Genomic DNA, 20,849 nt, shown 5'->3' with positions numbered 1-20,849 from the left:
CAACACATTTAGAAGGCCCAGCTTCAAGCTGGGCTGAATGGCATCTGTGCTGGATGCTTTTTAATCATAATCCCCAAAATTCCACCAAACAGGAATCCAGAGGCTGTACCTGTAAAGTCCTGCCAAGCATCACTCACAATAACGCTGCCTCCCCCACTAGCGCGTCCCTCCAGGAACTCCCCCGCCCCCGCGTCAGTGAGCTGGGTGCTCTCCAAGGCCAGGTTCAGTCCCTGCCTCGTGACTTTCTTTCATGACTGATACAATCGACCACTTCAAAGTAGAGCGCCGGCATTTCCTGATGGTCCCAACACGTCGGCCTGTGAAAGACAGATGAGCTCCCTTTGCTCACACAGATGCCGTTTACTACAGAGATCCTGCACATCTGTTTTCTAAATTAAGGTTAAAAATAGTCAAAAGGCACAAAATACAGATATCAAGACAGAAGTGGCCACGGAAGGTCGGTAGCTAAACTCAGAGGATCCCAGTCTCTGGATTTTCAGTCTTCCAGGCACCGCCCACACCCAGAAGGAAAATCCCTTCTCCAGGGCTCGCAGAGCCTGGCTGCAGCCACGGACAAAGCCACCGTGGCCTGCTCCTTCCGGGAAAGGCGGGTGGTCGGTGGTCTCCTGCTCACTGCTGCCGCCCACACCCTAACTCCTCAGCCGCACCCCTGCACCGGGCTGGTGGTCACGCTCCAAAGTCTCCGCTCACCAATCTTCTGGGCCTGACCCTGCTGGGCCTGTGCACACCCAGACCCCTGCTGATGGGGCTGCTTGGGGCCAGGGTGCCCACCCCTTTGCCTCCCTTTGGCCAACATGGAGGCTCCTCAGCCCCGTGGCCGTTGCGCTCACCGGCATTGACAGTCCCTCGGCTGTAAGGTGTCTCTTGTCCACTGTCCAGTTACAAATTAGTCTTCAGAGCTGCTGTGCACCTGCAGGGCATCCAGAGCTGCCTGGACAGGGCCCACCGACCCTCCTTCCCAGACCTGCCAGGCTTGTCTGAGGACCGACTGTGCCCAGGACACCGTTCACCCTGTCTGTCTCCGGGGCTTTCTGTCCCACACCCTGTGCCCCAGCCTGGATGCCCTCCCCTCGCCACAGCCTGTGTGTGGCCCTGGCTTCTCTGTGTCTTCCACAGTTCTCTGTGGACCTCCCTCTCGCATGGGGCGTCGTCAGGACCATCACACAGCAGGCGTGCCCGGTCATTCGTATCCTGTTCCTGCAGAAGCTCAGCGACTGTGGAGGTGGCGTTTCCTGAATTAAAGCGAGTCTTGGGCATGGATAAGTATTAGGGGAATACACAGTTAAAGAGCCCTCTGTCTTCTTTACCCATCGGAATATAAAACAGAGCTGCTGAGAGAAACAGGGCTAGAACATTGGCGCTGCGCTCTGGCTGGGAATTTTGTTTGACAGCTTTAAACGGAGGACCTCACGGTACATATTTGAAAGCCTCTGCAGTGAGCCACCGACCTGCCGTCGTGAAGAATGATGCTGAGTTTTGCTCTTGGTGCCTGTGAGCTCCTGTGAATCTCCCCCGGAAAGATGCTGGAGTAGGGAGCGGGCTGCAGCTGGCAGTTTATTTCTCCAAAAGCCGTTATGGCTTAATTTAATTAGATGGGAACTAAGAGCGCTGGTGGTAATGTTTCTATTTCTGCTCCATCATTTATTTCAGGGCTAATCTAATCCTTCAGTTAACACTCCCATCCTGGGAAGAGCAAATTAGCTTTTATTAATTGTTCACATTGTAACGTTCCCTCTCTCTCCAACTTTTAGCTGTTGTGATTCTGACGGGTGCTGATAGGAAGGCGGCAGCCGACTGAACCTGGCAAAGTGTGAGAACCCCAAGCCCAGCATTTTTCTGGGATGCGAGCTCGGTGATGGCACGGAGACTCTCTCTTGTTTTTCTTTGGAACCCCAGAGTCTCCAACGTATCACAGTCAGGCACCCCTCAAAAAACTTACAAAACCACCTAAAAAGAGAATACATTTCTCACCATCTATTTCCCTTCAATGTAGACTCCAAACCAGCCGTGTTCTCAGTTGGCGTATGGGGCCCTGGAAAAGCGTGTCATGTTTTCTCTGAGTAAGGCAAGATTAAATTGGCCTTACCTTTTAAAATTTCACTTAAACATATGTTTATACAAGACAAGTAGAAAATTGAAGCTGATGTCAACTAAATCACCAATTCTAAATACTGGAACCGTATTGTGTTTCTAAAATAGACGTTTGTGTTTGTAACTAAAATATTCAGTTTTGCTTATTAATCATAAACACCAACATTTATTGCACATTGACTGTGTGTCAGGTTGTAGGAAACCTTATACTTACTGTATTAGTCAGGGTTCTCTACAGGGACAGAATTAATAGGAGATGATATATATATATATCTCTCTCAGTTTTAGAACTCTCTCTATAAATATAAATATATAAATATGATATATATATGTATATATGGGAGTTTATTAAGTATTACTAACTCACACGATCACAAGATCCCACAGCAGGCCATCTGCACGCTGAGGAGCAAGGAAGCCAGTCCGAGTCCCAAAGCTGAAGAGCATGAAGTCCGACGTTTGAGGGCAGGAAGCATCCAGCACAGGAGAAAGATGTGGGCTGGGAGGCTGGGCCAGTCTAGACTTTTCACATTCTTCTGCCTGCTTTATATTCTAGCCGTGCTGGCAGCTGATGAGATGGTGCTCACCCAGAATAAGGGCGGGTCTGCCTTTCCCAGCCCACTGACTCAGATGTTCATCTGCTTTACCAACACCCTCATAGAAACATTCAGGATCAGTATTTTGCATCCTTCAATCCAATCAAGTTGACACTCAGTATTAACCATCACAAGTCCACCCCTAGTCAACTTGAACGCATAAACATCTCCTGAGATTATATATAATCTTCAAATAAAGACAATCATTTCATAATTACACCTAATATAATACAACCATCCTTGGTATGACTGGAAACGCACCAATCCCCAACCCAAATACTATTACACAAAGTTAACAATACTTAAATGCTTATATGAAGTCAATAAATCTTATGTCACATGATAAAGGAAAAGAGAAATGAAGATATTTTCTTAGTACAAGTGTATACAGGCACAAGCGTGTTTTTAACAAAAGAAGGAAGAAATGCTCATGACAATTACCATCCCCATTTCTGTAGCTGGTCCCATGGTCGTAGCTGGTATTGATGACTTCCTTCTTCTACTGCCCATTCTGTATTCCCTTTGCCTTCAGCAAGCACCTCAGCAGGTCGTGTTTTTTTTTTTCCTGATGGAGAGACCCAAACCTTCATTGCTGAAGGATCTGGCCCATTTGTAGTCCTGCCTGGATTGGGCTGTTGCAGTTTCCCATTGACCTTAATCACAGGGCGTGGTAATACTAAGAGATGCCCTAATGGAGCTCCTGTAATCCTTGCATACTCTTCCTTACCTCCATTGTGGAGCAGTAGACTGATTTCATCTTAGTCTGGGTCAATCATCCCAGCCAACACTGTAATTCCCTTCTTAGCCTGTTGACTTAAAGGTAGGAGGAGCCCAAAGTGGCCAGGTGGCAATCTTAACTTCCAGTTTAATGGAATTGTCCTTGTGTTTCCTGGTGGCAGCATTCCTCCCCCTGGAACTAAGACCTCTAGGCCAGCAGAACATAATGTCGAGGGAACTGGAAACAGAAATTTTGCTAGTGGATCACTAGGGGTGATGGTGAGTGGTGTCACTTCCTCTTCCATCCCTTGACTCTTGGACCCGTGAATCCTGGCTATGGGAGAAACAGGACCGTATATCGGACGCTGATTCAGAGCATACACGGCCCTCTGGAGAACTTTGCCCCAGCCCTGCAAAGTATGGTCACCTAGTTGGTGTTGTAATTGTGACTTCGAAAGGCCATCCCACCGTTCTGTCAATCCAGCTGATTCAGGATGATGGGGAACATGGTAAGATCAGTGAATTCCATGAGCATGAGCCCTCTGCCGCACTTTGTCAGCCATAAAGTGAGTGCCTTGGTCAGAGGCAACGCTGTGTGGCATACCTGACGGTGGATAAGACATTCCGCGAGTCGACGGATGGTAGTCTTGGCAGATGCATTGCGTGCAGAATAGGCAAACCCATGTTTAGAGTGAAGTGTCTATTCCAGTGAGGACAAAACCTCTGCCCTTTCCATGATGGAAGAGGTCCAATATAATCAGCCTGCCACCGGGGAGCTGGCTGGTCACTCCGAGGAATGGTGCCATATCGAGGGCTCAGTGTTGGTCTCTGCTGCTGGCAAATTGTACAGACACACCCAGGATCCACACTTTGCACCCTTCAATCCGGTTGAATTCACACTCTATTAACCATCACACTTGCTCTGAAGAACATTCATCAACAGGTTACCTGAGTGTCGCTGTGGTTGTCATGACTTGCTCACTGAAGGAGGCAGGCACATTCCCGGGTACTTCCCCGGTGGCCTCTTCACTCTTTCAGAACGAGGGGGCTGGTGAAGGTGTGTCCTCCAGGTGGACACAAAGCTCACAGAAGGGCAGGTGTGTTTGGAAGGAGCTCTGGGTTGGGGAGGAGAACATCTTTGCTCACTCTGTGCTTTTCCCGCCGAGGAGTCACAGCTGAGTCACCTGCCCCTTGTTCCTCATTCCTTCCTTCTGTCTAAACAATGAGTAATTGTTACCCACGTTTAAGGAATGTTGGAAAGACTTAAAAACTTTTGAACAATTTAATTTCTTTAGAGAAAAGCTGATAACTGGAAATAGAAATAGTCCAGCAGGAGGCACTGGGGCCTCTGTGGATGCAGCAGATGCTCCTTTGTCTGAGCCAACCTTGAATGAAGTTGGAGGTGAGGTGGGTCCGGCAGCTTTTCCTTCTCACCTGACCTCTGTGCTGCTCTGACCAGACAGTTTCTAAACGTGTTCACCACGTGTCTTGTTCATGGGGAAGCTGAACTGTGAACATGCCCCTTTATTCGAGGAATGAGCCCCAGCCCACACATTGCTTGGTGCTGCATCTGGTTGAGCAGGGGTGGAGAACAGCAGCAGGAAGGGCCCAGAGTGCTCAGTGCAGGTGGCACAGTGATGGTGGAACATGCTCCTGATGGTGACACTGAACGAGGAAACCCTGAGTAGCACGTGCCAGACAGTGAGACTCACCGTTCTCATCGGAGGGCCGGGGCCACGGAGCAGCTTCACCCGCTAACAGTGTGACCTGTTGTTTTCACCCTCTGGCCACCACTGAAGAGTCTGCCATCATGAAAAGGGCCCAAGCGGCATTTCCACGTGAAAAATAAGGTGCGTCCTTTTCCATCCATGGTTTTGTGGCTGCATTAATGGAAGGAGAAGCCTTCCCAGGTGTTGACTTTAAGACCCAAGACTGACCACCTCACTCATGCATTCCGCACAGCATCGTGATGGACAGCCTGGCCCCGGGGCAGAGCACCTGGGGTGAGCCCAGCTTCCACCCTGACCACCTGGAACCTTGGGCAAGTTTTTAAAAAGGCCTTTGCCTCAGTTTTCTTCTGTAGAAAACAGGATAATAGAATTAATCCCCTACAGTTGTTTTGATATTTATGAGTGATTGGTATTTATAGGGCTTACAGTGGTGCCTGGCACATGGCAAATGCTATCCAAGTTGGCTATTTTTGCTTACTCAGCAAGTGTTTTCTGGGTGGCACTTATGTTCTAGGCCTTGGAGAACCTGCAGTGAACAAAACAGACTAATCTCTGTATGGAGACCTGACGTCATATCTAGACCACTCAGAGCAGAGCTCACGTAGGGCAATGTGTTCCTGGTTGTCTCATTTCTGCTACTTTTCATCAGGCACAAGGTCTGAGATCCAGCAAACACCATGTAAATCTCTGAAGGTCCGAGGAAGAAATTTGTGTCACCAAGAACATAAATTTAACTAAGTTAATGGTGCTCAGCTATGCTCCAAGATGACCCCCTTCCCAAGCTCACCAACAGGCTACAAACACCCCACACCCACGCATTCACACACACAGGCACATACATGGACATGTGCACACACGACACACATGCATTCACATGTGCACACAGGCCCATGCATGCATGTGTACACATACTGCACACACACACGCACACACCCACATACCACACACACAAGTATACATGCACATGGGTACAGCACACGCATGAAGAGACATACACACATTTTTGTGCACATTCACAGTTATGCATATGCACTTACATGCATGCCCACACACGCACACCCATAAAAATGTGTGTAAACATGACAACCTCACACACTTGCACACATGCACGCACACTCATGCACATTCATGCATGCATGTATTCACACATGCTCATGCCACAACCACTTCTGTGTACACACTTATACCTACGCATACACATGCAGCCTTTCCCCGGCCTACTCTTCCATCTCCCCCAGCCCCTGCATTTGCAGGTCATCCCTAGCCACACAGATCTGACTTCAGACTCCTGGTCTACTCTTACGCATGATTCCTTTCAGCCTTGGCCTTTGACGTTGTTGATTACGGCTCCTTCATTAGCTTCTTTTCCATGATCATCTTGATCATTTTCTGACTTTCTCATGGCTGTCTTCTGCTCTCCGCCATCATCTCTACTTGGCTTGAAAGCCCAAGTGTTGGCATCACCCCCAGCATCTTCCCTCCCTGCCACTAGCATTATCTTCAGAGATCCTAATCAATCTCACACCCTTAGATATTCCAAACTAGCAATGATGCCAATCTTTACTTATCTGCAGCTCATTCTGGAACCTCAGGTCCACATCCCCAGGTGACTGGGGTCCTGTTCTCACTTTCAAAATGGCTTCTGCTGCTGCTGTCCTTCCCTCATCTTTCCTGGGGCACTGGGTGCCACGTGCACTCAAGTGGAGCCTGCTCAGTCCACTCACTGCCCGCGTGTTTCTCCCCAACAATTTCTCTGACTGCCCCTTCCCCCCGCCTCACTCCTGCCACCTGCTTTGTGTCGATCGCTTGGCAGATCGTACCCTGGAAGCCTATGACACACTTTGTGCACTGTGGGCAGCACTTAGCAAACACTGACGTCTGTGTTGACTTTGCGTGAAGTCTGTGCACAGAAAATAAGCATGGGCCATAGTCAACCTGTAGCCGTCTTTGGAGTAGGACCCTTGTTTTAAAAATGTGGTAAAATATACATCACATAAAATGTAAGTTTAAAGTATACAGTGCAGAGTCATTGAGGGCATTCACAGTGGTGTCCAGCTGTCACCACCAGCAGCAGAACCCTGTCATCTTGCAAAGCCGAAGCTCCATTGCCATTAAACACCAGCTCCCCATGCTCCAACCCCAGCCCATGGCACCCACTATTCCACTTCCCGTCTCTATGAATCTGAGGACTGCAGATATTTCATATGAGCAGACTCGTGCAGTGTCGGTCTGTTTGTGCCTGACTTATTTAACTTAGCATAATGTTCTCAACGTCATCCCTGTTGTAGCATGTCAGAGTTTCCCTCCTTTCAGAGGTGAGTAATATTCCATTGCATGGATGTAACATTTGGTTCATCCGTTCATCCATTGATGGACACTTGAGTGGTTTCTGCCTTTTGGCTGTTGGGAATAATGCTGCTATAAAAATGGTGTATCAGTCCGTCTCACGTTGATATAAAGAACTACCTGAGGCTGGGTTATTTATGAAGAAAAGTGGTTTAATTGACTCACAGTTCCACAGGCTGTACAGGAGGCACGGTTGGGGAGGCCTTGGGAAACTTACAATCATGGCAGAAGGCGAAAGGGAAGCAAGCCCCGTCCTCACATGGCGGAGAGGGACAGAGAGAGGATGAAGGGGAAGTTCTACACCCTTTTTTTTGTCTTCACATGGTGGAGAGGGACAGAGAGAGCGTGAAGGGGAAGTTCTACACCCTTTTTTTGTCTTCACATGGTGGAGAGGGACAGAGAGAGGATGAAGGGGAAGTTCTACACCCTTTTTTTTGTCTTCACATGGTGGAGAGGGACAGAGAGAGTGTGAAGGGGAAGTTCTACACCCTTTTTGTTGTCTTCACATGGTGGAGAGGGACAGAGAGAGGATGAAGGGCAAGTTCTACACCCTTTTTTTAGATGGACTTTCACTCTGTCACCCAAGCTGGACTGCAGTGGCATGATCTTGGCTTACTGCAACCTCCGCCTCCCAGGTTCCAGCAATTCTTCCACCTCAGCCTCCTGAGTAGCTGGGATTACAGACACGCACCACCACACACAGCTAATTTATGTAGTTTTAGTAGAGACGGGGTTTTTGCCATGTTGTCCAGACTGATCTCGAGCTCCTGACCTCAAGCAGTCCACCCACCTTGGCCTCCCAAAGTGCTGGGATTACAGGTGTGAGCCACCGCGCCTGGCCGAGAAGTACTGCACACCTTTAAACAACCAGATCTCATGAGAACTCTCTCACAAGACAGCACTAGGAGGATGGTGCTAAACCACTGGAAACCACCCCTATGATCCAGTCACCCACCAGGCCCCAACTCCAACACTGGGAATTGCAATACATGAGATTCTGGTGTGGGCACAGAGCCAAACCATATCAATGGGTATACAAATCATCTTGTAATATGTCTGCTTTCAGTTACTTTGGGTGTATACATAGAAGTAGGATTGTTGGATCATGTGGCAGTTCAATTTTTAAATTGTAAGGAGTTACTGTGCTGTTTTCCATAACATTGCAAAATTTTACATTCCTAGCAATAGTACACAAAGGTTCTAATTTCTTCATAGCCTCATCACCACTTGTTATTTTCTGTTTTATTTGCTTGTTTGTATTTTATCATAGCCATCCTAGCGGGTGTGAGGTGGCATCTCACTGAGGTTTGATTTTTGTTTCCCTAATCACTGGTGATGTTGGCATCTTTCCACATGCCGATGGATCACTGATATATCTTCTTGGAGTGATGTCTGTTCAAGTCTTTTGCCCATCTCTTAATTGGGTTGTTTGCTTGTTTACTTCTGGTTCGGTTGTAGGAGTTCTTATGTATTCTAGACATCAACCCCTTAATAGATATATGATTTACAAACTTGCACATTCTCTGGGTTGGATTTCCATTCTTTGGTGGTGTCCTCTGATACACAAAAGTTTTAATTTTGGTATTATTCCATTTGTCTGCTTTTTTGGTTGCCTGTGTTTTTGGTGTCATGTCTAAAAAATCATTGCCAAGTCCAGTGTCATGCAGTATTCCCCCTATTTTTAATCATAAGAATTTTACAATTTTAGCTGTAACATTTAGCGTTTTTATCTATTTTCATTTAATTTTGGGATATGATGTAAGATAAGGGTTCCACTTCATTTTTGCAAATGGATATCGAGTTTTCCCAGCACCATTTATTGAAAAGACTGGGCCGGGTGCGGTGGCTCAAGCCTGTAATCCCAGCACTTTGGGAGGCCGAGGCAGGCGGATCACGAGGTCAGGAGATCAAGACCATCCTGGCTAACGTGGTGAAACCCTGTCTCTACTAAAAATACAAAAAATTAGCTAGGCATGGTGGCGGCACCTGTAGTCCCAGTTACTCGGGAGGCTGAGGCAGGAGAATGGCGTGAACCCAGGAGGTGGAGCTTGCAGTGAACCAAGATTGCACCACTGCACTTCAGCCTGGGCAACAGTGTTAGGCTCTGAAGGAAAGAAAGAAAGAAAGAGAGAGGGAGGGAGGAGAGAGAAGATGACGGGAGGGAGGGAGGGAAGGAAGGAAGGAAGGAAGGCCGCAATAAACATATGTGTGCATGTGTCTTTATACCAGCATGACTTATAATCCTTTGGGTATATCCCCAGTAATGGGATGGCTGGGTCAAATGGTATTTCTAGTTCTAGATCCTTGAGGAATTGCCACACTGTTTTCCACAATGGTTGAACTAGTTTACAGTCCCACCAACAGTGTAAAAGTGTTCCTACTTCTCCACATCCTCTCCAGCACCTGTTGTTTCCTGATTTTTTATTGATTGCCATTCTAACTGGTGTGAGATGGTATCTCATTGTGGTTTTGATTTGCATTTCTCTGATGGTGAGCAGGGGCAGAGGGCATTTCAATCTATTAGCATGTCAGCATAGTGTATTTTATTTCATTCATTTATTTATTTGTAGTTTCGTTTTTTAGAGACGGAGTCTACCTCTGTCACCCAGGCTGGAGTGCAATGGCATGATCTCAGCTCACTGCAACCTCTGCCTCCCAGGCTCAAGAGATTCTCATGTCTCAGCCTCCCGAGTAGCTGGAATTACAGATGCCCACCACCAAACCCAGATAATATTTTGTATTTTTGGTAGAGGTGGGGTTTTGCCATGTTGCCCAGGCTGGTCTCACTCCTGGGCTAAAGCGATCTACCCACCTTGGCCTCCCAAAGTGCTGGGATTGTAGGTGAGAGCCACCACACCCGGCCTACACATTTAATTTAAAATAATAAATATGTAAACAGAAGACAGGCTGAAGTGGCAAACATTCTTAAACAGAGAAGCAGAATTACACCAGTAAGCATTGGTAGAGACCCTGCCCTCCCCCGGTCCTGGACGGTTCCCCTGGGTGAACACCAGGTCTGCTTTCCCCACTCGCCTTCCCTGCGTCCCTTCTTCCTCTGCCTCTGCCTCCTCCACCTCTCTAAATTCCTTGTTACCATCCTGCGCCACTCCAGAAATGATGGTTAATACTGAGTGTCAACTTGATTGGTTTGAGGGATACAAAGTATTGATCCTGAGTGTGTCTGTGTGGGGGTTGCCAACAGAGATTAACATTTGAATCAGTGGACTGGGGTAGGCAAACGCACCCTTAATTGGGTGGGCACCATCTAAGCAGCTGCTAGTGAACATAAAGCAGGCAGAAAAATGTGAAAAGGGAGATGGGCCTAGCCTCCCAGCCTACATCTTTCTCCCGTGCCAGACACTTCCTGCCCTCGAACATCGGACTCCACGTTCTTCCTGCGCTCGAACATCGGACTCCAAGTTCTTCAGTTTTCAGATTTAGACTGGCTCCTGTTGCTCCTCAAGCTTGCAGACGGCCTAGTGTGGGACCCTGTGATTGTATAAGTTAATATTTAATAAACTCCCCTTGATATAGATCTATCCCATTAGTTCTGCCTCTCTATAGAACCCTGACTAATATAAGATACTTTTATCCAGTAAGGCACAACACCGGGAGCCAAGAGTCGGAGGCAGGAACACGCCCCGCACTGCTGCTTTCTGGGTGGTGGAGATACCCACATCCATCACCAGTCCTGGCCCTGCTGGCCTAGCCGTGCACACGTTTCCCGGGACTGCCCTAAGGAACATCCGCAAACTGAGTGGCTTAAAACAACAGAAATTTGTCCTCTCATTTCTGAGATCAAAGGGTTGGCAGGGCTGAACTCTCTCAGGTTCAGGTGAATCCTTCCCACCTCTTCCCGCTTTGGGCGGCTCCTGCAGTCCCTGGCATTCCTCGATCTGCAGCTCCTCACCCCCGCTTCTACCCTTGTCTCCACACCTGGCTCTCCTCCCTGGGTCTCTGTCTCCTTTTCCCGGAAGATCACTGGTCATGGGATTCGAGCCCCATGTGCTCCAGCACAGCCTCACCTTGGTCTCTTCTGCAAAGAGCCTACTTCCAAATAAGACACTGGGGCTAAGACTCCAGCATGACTTTTGGGGGGACACAACCCACAAGAAACGTGGAGCGCAGCTGCAATGCTGAGCTGTAGTGTTGGAAGCGATAAATGAGGAGTCAGGACTCAGGGACAGAGAGACTGGCCCATCCTCTGTGCATATGGCAAACTGTGTGCCTGCCCAAACCCCACCTGTCATCTGTAAAATGAGGATGGAAGGACCATCTCGTGAGTTTACCATGAGAATTCAACGTAAGGCATTTAGCCTAGTTCCAGGTATGCAAGAAGGGTGCCTTAAATGAGGGCACTGTTACCATCACTGCTCTGAAGTGCTGTCGAAAATCCTTTCAAAGTCCGTTCACTCACGGCTGATGCTCTTCGTTAGCTAAAGCGTTTTCTGCAGGTCTCCTTCCACAATCCAGTCTGCTTTAGATTGAAGAAAGCATTGGTCTCCCAGGGCTCACTGACCCCACGATAGAAACAGAAAGATCCCTCAACACCCCAGGGTGGGTCAGCGTTTCCCCCGGACACAAGCTGCGGCCCCAGTGTGCACATTGACCAGAAACTCACCTGGGCCGTGCCAGCCCCTGCTTGTAAGGTGGCTCTCGGTCTATCCCAGCAGAGCTGCCTGTGCCCATGTGATTTCTCTCCCTTCCCACACCCCATCCTGATGTTGCTTCCGACAGCTCCATGTGTCCGGTTTTGTTAATGAACAGAATCGCTTCTTTAACTTCTTCATTAATTCCAGTCCTTCATTTGTGCCTGTTGTCTATGATACTTAAAAGGCTAATCTTAATGCTTTTGTTGAGAGCATGAATTTTTAACATATTTGAAAATGAACTTGAATGTGCTATTTAATACCATGTTTTGTTTTATCACATCCTAATGAAGTTTACTAGCTATTGTCCTATAAAAAGCTATTTTAATATTTATTATCTGGATTTTTCGCCCCTGCAGCACGTGTCATTTTCTGTAGTGGTATCCAAAAATTAAGTCAAAGGTATTTAAGGGAACTCTGCTTGTGCTTCTCAAGAGCCCTAGAAAATTTGATGAGTCATTAAGCTGACTATGTGCGAGAGGAAATTCTCCACCGACAGCCTGAAGCTAAGACGGGATGACTTTAGACCCACTGGGCGCTCACAGCACTCAGCTCAAGCCTCAGCATGCCCCAGAGGTGACATGCATGGAGTTAGTGGATGGCACCTTACTCAGTTTGAGGGAGAGTCACACAGAGTCCACATACTCACTGTGGTTCCTGCGCCCTGCTGAGGCCTGGCTGCCGTCTGCAGCTGTGCCGTGCTGTCCTCCAGGGGGACCTGCAGGATGTAACTAAGGCATAACACCTGTATCACTGGAGTCCAGGGGAAAAGAAGTACTGAGAAGTACTCAAAAAATATTACAGCCTCAAACTTCCCCAAATTGGCTAGAGACATAAACCTACATATTCCAGAAGTTGAACAAACTCTAAACAGAATAAGCCCAGAGAATTCCATACCCAGATCTTTACAATTAAGTGCATGAAAACTAAAGAAAAAGAAAACTAATCTTGAAAGCAGCCTGAGAAAAATAATACAGCACTTAGGGAGGAAAAATGATTCAAATTGCAGTGTCTTTCTCATCAGAAACTACAGAGGCCAGAAGAAATGTCCCAATATTGTTTTAAGTGCTGAAAGAAAAGAATTGGCACACAGAAACCTTTATTCGCTTGAAAATATATTTCAGGAATTAAAAACAATGTAAACATTTTCTGATAAAAAAGAAAAGATTAAGAGAGTTTAGTATCAGCAGATCTACCCAAAAGAATAAAGGAAGTTCTCTAAACAGAAATCAAAAGATGAAAGAAGGAATCTGGGAACATCAGGAGGGAAGAAGGGCCATGGTGAGCAAGAGTGCAGGTGACACCACAGACATTTCTTGTCTTACTGAGTTTTCTTATTTTTTTTTTTTTTAGGCAGAATCTCGCTCTGTCGCCCAGGCTGGACTGCAGTGGTGTAATCTCAGCTCACTGCAGCCTCCGCCTCCCGGGTTCAAGAGATTCTCCTGCCTCAGCCTCCCGGGTGGCTGAGACTGCAGGCATGTGCCACCATGCCCAGCTAATTTTTTGTATTTAGTAGAGACAGGGTTTCATCATGTTAGCCAGGCTGGTCTCGATCTCCTGACCTCGTGATCCTCCCACCTCAGCCTTCCAAAGTGCTGGGATTACAGGTGTGAGCCACTTCACCCGGCTGAGTTTACTAAATTATGTTTTATGGTCAAAAATAATACCACTGTCTGATGTGATTATAAATGTATATGAAGAAACTATTTGAAATATATATACTATAAATAGGGGAGGGAAAATGAAGTTGAAGGGGAGTGAGTTTTCTGCACTTCAACGAAACTGACGTAGGGGTGACCATTGTGTATACAGAATGTGTATACAACTGTATATAGAGAACCAAAGCAACCTCTAAAAAGGCCATCCAAAGAGACACTCAAAAAATACAGATAAATTGGAATGCAGAAAAAAAAAAAAAAAAAGTTTAAGTAACTTACAGTTAGGCAGAAAAAAAAGCAGAGAAATCAAAGACAGGAAACAAAAAATAAAATATCAGTCTTAAGCCCTAAGATATCAATAATTACATGAAGTGAAAATGGTGTAAATGCACCAACTAAGAAACAGAGATTGGCAGAGTAGATTAACAAGATGACCAAGCTCTAATGAAGAAACTTACTTCAAAGATAACCATGTAGATGGTTTGAAAGTAAATGAGTAAAAAGAGATAAATCATGTAACCTTGATCAAAGGAAAGCAGGAGTAGCCCTATTATCAGATAAAGGAGACTTCAGAGAAAATAAAATTACTAAATGCAGAGAGAGTGGCGTTATAGAATGATAAAAGGCTCAGTCCACCGAGAAGACCCAGCCATCCTGAGTGAATATTCACAAAACAACGGGGCTGCAAAATATGGGAAGCAAAAACTGAGAATTGAAAAATAACAGAAAAATCTACAATTACGGTGAAAGGCCTCAACACTCCTTCTCAACAGTTGACAGACAACTAGGTAAAATATCAGCAAATATATAGAAGAATTCAACAGTAGCATCAACTAAAAGAATCTAGTAAATGTTTATGGAACCCCCCACCACATACTACAGGATAATAAACATTATTTTCAAGTGTCCATGCAACTTTTAGCAGGATCAGCCATATCTGGGGGCATAAACAAGCATCAACCAATTTGTAAGAACTGAAAACATACAAAGAATGTTATCTAATTAAAATGGAAACAAATTTGAAATCAACAACAGAAAGATAATAGGAAATTCTCCAAACACTTAGATACTGCACACTTACAAATAAGCAATGTGTCAAACATGCAGTTTCAAGGCAAATAAAAAAATAATGAGGATATGAAAATGAGAACCCTGTAATATATCAAAGTTTGTGAGACACAGCTGAATCAGGGCTGCACAGGAAATTTACGGCATTAACGGCATGCATTCATTAGAGAAGAGGAAATGTCTAAAAACCGTAGGCTTCTGCCTCAATAAACTAGAAACAGAAGAGCAAAATAAACCCCAGGGAAGAGCAGATATCGGTAAAATCGAAAACAGAAAAACAGAGGAAACCAGTGAAACAGTGAAACAAAGAGCTGTTTCTTTGAAGATATCATTAAATTTGGCAAATGTTTAGAAGAAAGACACAAAAAAAGAGGAGAAAAAGAGAAGACAAAAAATGAGAATATAATAAATGGGGTATCACTACAGACTGTAAACTTCGACAGGATAATGAAAATACAATGAATAACTCTACACATGTAAATCTTGCAACTTAAACCGAAGAGACTGTTTCCTTGTAAACCACGAACTGCCACAATTCCATCACTATAGTCTTGGGAGCCTTATCATTACTAGGAAAACTATATTTGTGGCTTAAAAACTTTCAGAATGAAATGTTTAGTTCAGATGACTTCACTGGAGAATTCTATCAAATGTCAAAGCGAACACCAATATCTTCTCTATAATATCTTCTAGAAGAAAAAAGGAGGAAACACAAGTTTTTGAAGCAAGCATTACCCTTATACCAAAAGCAGTCACAAACACTCCAGAAAATAAACTGCAGACCAATATTCTCCATGAATACAGACACGAAGTCTTCAAGAACACACTAGATGACCTACGCTTGGCAGATGCACACCTGCTGTTATTTCTCTTCTGTCTGACTCCAGTTCCTTTTCCAGGCTGCTTGCTTTACTGCCCACTATTGGGAGAGCATTTTCCTTAATGGAAACGAGCAAATCAAAGGGGGCAAGTTGCCTGTCATCTCCTGAAGTTACAGCATCTCACCTGAGCAGCCCAACTGTGGCATCTTGTTCTTGGTGTTCAGACCACAGAAAAGAAATCTTGTCTTGGCCAGCACGGTGGCTCACTCCTGTAATCCCAGCACTTTCTTGTCTTGGCCAGCACGGTGGCTCACTCCTGTAATCCCAACACTTTCTTGTCTTGGCCAGGTGTGGTGGTTCACACCTGTAATCCCAGCACTTTGGGAGGCCTAGGCAGGTGTATCACTGAGTTCAGAAGTTTGAGAGCAGCCTGGTCAGCATGGTAAAACCCCATCTCTACTAAAAATACAAAAATTAGGCAAGCGTGGTAGGGGATGCCTGTAATCCCAGCTACTCAGGAGGCTGAGGCAGGAGAATCACTTGAACCTGGGAGGTGGAGGTTGCAGTGAACCGAGATCACGCCACTGCACTCCAGCCTGGGCAATAAGAGCGAAACTCTGTCTCAAAAAAAAAAAAATATATATATATATATATGTGTGTGTGTGTGTGTATGTGTATATATAAAAATATATATGTATAAATATATATGTGTATATATATGGTTTTATCTCTGGTATTAGTGTTTTTTCTTTCTTTTTTAACTCTTCAGGTAATTCTGTGCTTTATATTTTTGATAGTTTCTGTAAATATTGATTGCTCTGTGCTACTGCTCTTGATTTATTTTATTCCAAAAGTTGAACTACAAAACCATTTACTTTAAGCTTTCATTAATAAGACCACTTTTGATATTTTCATATAAAAAGTTCTGAAACTATCTATTTTACGTTTCGGTCAGTTGTGGAAGGAGGTACGTAGAACTTTTTTTTTTTCTTGAACTCATTAATTGATTCAGAAGCTTTGCTGTAAGCCCAGAGCTGTGGTCTACAGTTGGTCATTTTTCTATGGGTCACCATATAATGTGCTGGAGATAAAGTTCAGTCCCATCTTCAGCCAAACCATGAAGTGTTATGCATATACCTTTTCTCCGTAATTTCATCAGTAGATCAAATGTTATCCTAGTAAGTTGTTCCTTGGCCTCGACATCTTGGAGAATTCCAAATGACTACACCAAATGAGTTATGTGGACATTCTCTCCCTGAGTTACATGAAAATGTTTAAATTACTAATTTTATCAAAATGCGCTGGGCAGTCTATGAGGATGTCTTTCAAGAAACCGGTACACAAAAATAAACATTCCCAGACTCCCTCTGATGTGGGAAGTGGGCCATGAAGCAACCCTTCCTTCAGGATTTGGGGCATGTGTGCCAATTAGAGTTTCTTCCAAGGCATCAAGGGAAAAGTGCAAACATAGAGGAAGCCTGGAAATAATCCCACATGTCATTCATTCACTAGGTTGAAAGAATTGTGTTTGCAAAGTTCTATGATAAGACTGTTTTGTGGGAGTTGTATGTACAGCAGTAATGAGGAAACAGGTTTTTTAAAAAATTCCTTCAAGTTCTAAAAATGCAAATGTGAGACACTTTGTGTGTCTAGGAGGATATTGACTGATTAATTCTGAAAGAGAGATTTTGTGTAGCCAGAGGTTCCTTAGACGAAAGCTTTCTCTTTTTCCTCCATCCTAAGCCCCTTTGGAGGTTATGCAAATGTGTTGTGTGCTTATGTAGCCATCTGGAGTAACTTTGGCCTGTGCCGTAAAGATGGGCTCTAATTACTGGATGTGTGTGCATTGCCATTCAGCGGTAGCCACTGATGTTTACAATTTCTACAGATCCTATGATGATAGCTACTTAGTCTACATAAAATATAGCAGTTACCCTTGGAATACTTTCATTTCCTATTTTATAATCACTAGATTTAAATTCTAGAGCTTGAGTAGCTTTCAAATCTGAGCTGTGAGAATGTCACCTCCTGTGAACTTTCACGTAGAACCTCAATCCTCCTCACACTCTGGGTCAGATTCATGGAAGGTGAGCAGGGGGAGCTGGCTGGGACTGTGCTTTTCAGCCACCACTCATTGCGATCTGCTCTCGTATTCTCATGGCAAAGCCCACGGTGTGTAGAGTATTCGTGACCGCCGGCTGTGTGTGTGGCGTTGGCTGGACCCCCAGTTATCCTGGAAGGGTCAGGAGCTGTGTGAAGCCCAAGACAGATGGGTCCTTCCAGCCTTTTACCCCACCCCCGCCACCTGCTCTCCCCTACGAGGGGAGGGGCAGGGACTTGAGCTACTCTGTTTGTGACAATCTCTAAGGAAAGGTTGACAGGTGTGAAGATATCGAAGGCACGCAGTCAGCTATTCAGGAAAAGGACAGTAGCAGAACAAGAGATAAGTGAGGAAGAACCTCCCAAGCTATGCAGCCGCAGGGCCGAGCACGGCGGGCGCGGGGGGCAGTGTGGGTCTTGTCAGGCAGCGTGGGCAGCCCATGGAGTGGAGCCGTGAGAGGAATGAGACCTGAGATCTGAGACCTGACTGACTCCAGCCCGCCTCGGTCAGGGTATGTGTGAGTGTGTAAGCCATGCACTGTCAGCCGTGCGCTGTGTGTGAGAGCCACACTGTGTGTGTCAGCCATGTTCTGTGTGTGAGCCATGCGCTGTGTGTGTGTGAGCCACATGCTGTGTCAGAGCAGTGCACTGTGAGCCACACTGTGTGTGTGCACATGTGTATGCCATGCACCGTGTGTCAGAGAGCTGTGTGCTGTGTGTGTGCCCTGAACTGTGTGTGTGCGTGTGTAGCCGCATGCTATGTGAGACCTGCAGGCTGTGTGGGTGTGAGCCACACATTGTGGGTGTGTGTGTGTGTGTGGTGTGAGAGTCGTGCACTGTGTGGTGCGTGTCATGTGCTGTGTGTGTGTGGTGTGTGAGCCATGGGGTGTGGGGGGGGGGGGGGGTGTTTGTGTGTGTGTGAACCATGCACTGTGTGTGTGTGGTGTGTGAGCCATGTGCTCTGTGTGTGTGGGGGGATGTGAGCCATGCATTGTGTGTCTGTGTGTGTCTGTGTCTGTGGTGGGTGAGCCGTGCATTGTGTATGTGTGTAGTATGTGAACTGTGCACTGTGTGTGTGCGAGCCATGCATTGTGTGTGTATGTGTGTGTGTGGTATGCAAGCCGTGCATTGTGTGTGGTATATAAACCATGCACTCTGTGTGTATGTGTATATATGATGTTAGCCGTCCACTGTGACTGTGTGTGTGGTGTATGTGCCATGTATTGTGTGTGTGTGTGTGTGTGTGTGTGTGTGTATGCGTGTACGCGAGAGAGAGAGAAAAGGAGGGAAAGAGAGAAAGTGTAGGCATCAAGCACCCCTTTCCCACAAGAGTAATGTGTTTGGATGCCAAAGGGTCGCACCCACCCTGGCTCAGAGACAGGCCCAGAACCCACAGCTCTATTTATCCAACTCAAATCGATGGCTCCAATTCTCTTCTAAATGGTAACATTTTACCTGCAGATTTATTACAGAGATTGTTAAAAATAACTTTTACCAAGTTATTAGGGTTCCTGCTTCTTTTGTCTTGAGTCACATGAAAACATTTAAAGCACAAATCTCGCTTTCACCCAACATGGCTGCGAGTGCACTGGCAGGTGTTCACGGGCTCCGCAGCCTGAAGCCCAGAGACCTTCGGGGCAGCGACCGGGGCAGAGAGCCCGGGTTTCCCCTCAGGAGTGTCACGTGCTGGTCCAGGCTGCCCTCCACAAAGCCACCCACCACGGGTGGGATGTGCTGCAGACTGCGGGACTTCTCGCACTGTGTGACCCATGTCATTTTTGTGTGGTTTTGGCGGTATCCCTGCTGTCCTGTTCTGCTGCTTGGTGGTGGTGTAAATTGTACTGCTCTTCAGAATTTTCTCATGAAGTGCCACGTCTAGCTCCTGCCGGAACATGCCGTGGGCCTCATGCAAAGAAAAGTGAGCATATTACCCACTAGGTATAATGAGCTAGCAGGAGGAAAATTCAGTGGTTTACTGTGTTTTCAAACACGCGTTGGAGAATAGAGATTGGCTGGGCTCTGTGCATTTGTTCGGAGTTAGAGCAGTGCCGGGGAACACTCCCCCCCTCACAGAGCTGGAAATATTGGCCTCTCGACGAAAAGCAAGAAAGAACTCCCTGTCCGCAGTTGTTCCTGTGGGTATCCCGGGACCCTGCTTCCTCCTTTTTGTTCCCTGTAACTTTCATGTTAGAGCATTTTATAATTTTTGACCAAAGACGGGTTAATATTGCACCTACGTAATTAAAGTTAAACAGCATTATTAAAGAATGTTTTCTCAAAATTAATACTTTTTTCTAGTCCAGAACATACATGTGCAGCTGGCAAGGAGAGATGCTGTGTTTCACGGTGGATTTCGCGATGGGATTTACCTGTTTTGAGAGTAAGACAAAGGTAAGAGGCCGAGCAGGCATCCATGCCGCCCCATTGCCATGTGCTTGGTTACATTCCATGGACTTTAACACTCAGGCCTGTCTGACAGAAGCCACCACCCCTGCTGGATTGTGTGTTGTGCAGAGGCCGTGCTTTCATAGACTGTCTCCTTTTTTTCTGATAGCTCAGGGACCCAGGATTTCCACAAGCCCTGAGTGTGTCTGACCAGTAGGATTCACAGCAGGGTCAGCTGGGTGGACAGGGAAGTTGAAGATGCTGCTGCTAAGGAGGGACCCACAACACTTGAGTAAATGCTTTGAAAAAAACACTCCTCGATGCCTGCCTTCTACCTGAACATTCCTGGTAACCGTGAACAGCACCTGTGCCTGGGGGAATTTATGGAGGGCGCATGCCAGGAATATACAGCTGCCGTTAGGAAGGGAGCGAGACCCATTTCCACCCGCATCTGAGTATTCTCCTAACTACATAAGTGTTAAGGAAATGCTTTGCGAGGACAATCCACTGTTTTGTCATATAATATTTTTCAAAACCTACTCTCTGTGTTAATTAAGAATGAATGAAATGGAAAGTGTTGGTAGGATAAATATGGTGGTTAAAAATTTTTTTCAACAAATTGAGTTGAAAGACCTAATTGTCTTTTATTAGCAATCCTGAATCAGGC

The 20,849-nt window shown here is 46.0% G+C and overlaps 1 protein-coding gene across 1 annotated transcript in view; it reads left to right on the top strand.

Moving 5' to 3' along the window:
- LOC116273367 (gamma-2-syntrophin-like) overlaps window positions 1-20,493 on the top strand; it is a 39,124-nt gene extending 18,631 nt beyond the window's left edge. Inside the window, exons 2-3 of the mRNA XM_031662397.1 lie at window positions 20,096-20,188; window positions 20,352-20,493. Coding sequence (XP_031518257.1) covers window positions 20,096-20,188; window positions 20,352-20,399 — 141 coding nt within the window. The 3' untranslated portion in view covers window positions 20,400-20,493. The remainder of the gene's footprint in view (window positions 1-20,095; window positions 20,189-20,351) is intronic.
- Window positions 20,494-20,849: the final 356 nt, after the last annotated feature.

The sequence above is a fragment of the Papio anubis genome, unplaced genomic scaffold (genome assembly GCF_008728515.1).
Source record: "Papio anubis isolate 15944 unplaced genomic scaffold, Panubis1.0 scaffold606, whole genome shotgun sequence".
Lineage (NCBI taxonomy): Eukaryota > Metazoa > Chordata > Mammalia > Primates > Cercopithecidae > Papio > Papio anubis.
Note: the sequence above shows the minus strand (reverse complement) of the source record. Positions and strands in the feature narration are given on the sequence as shown.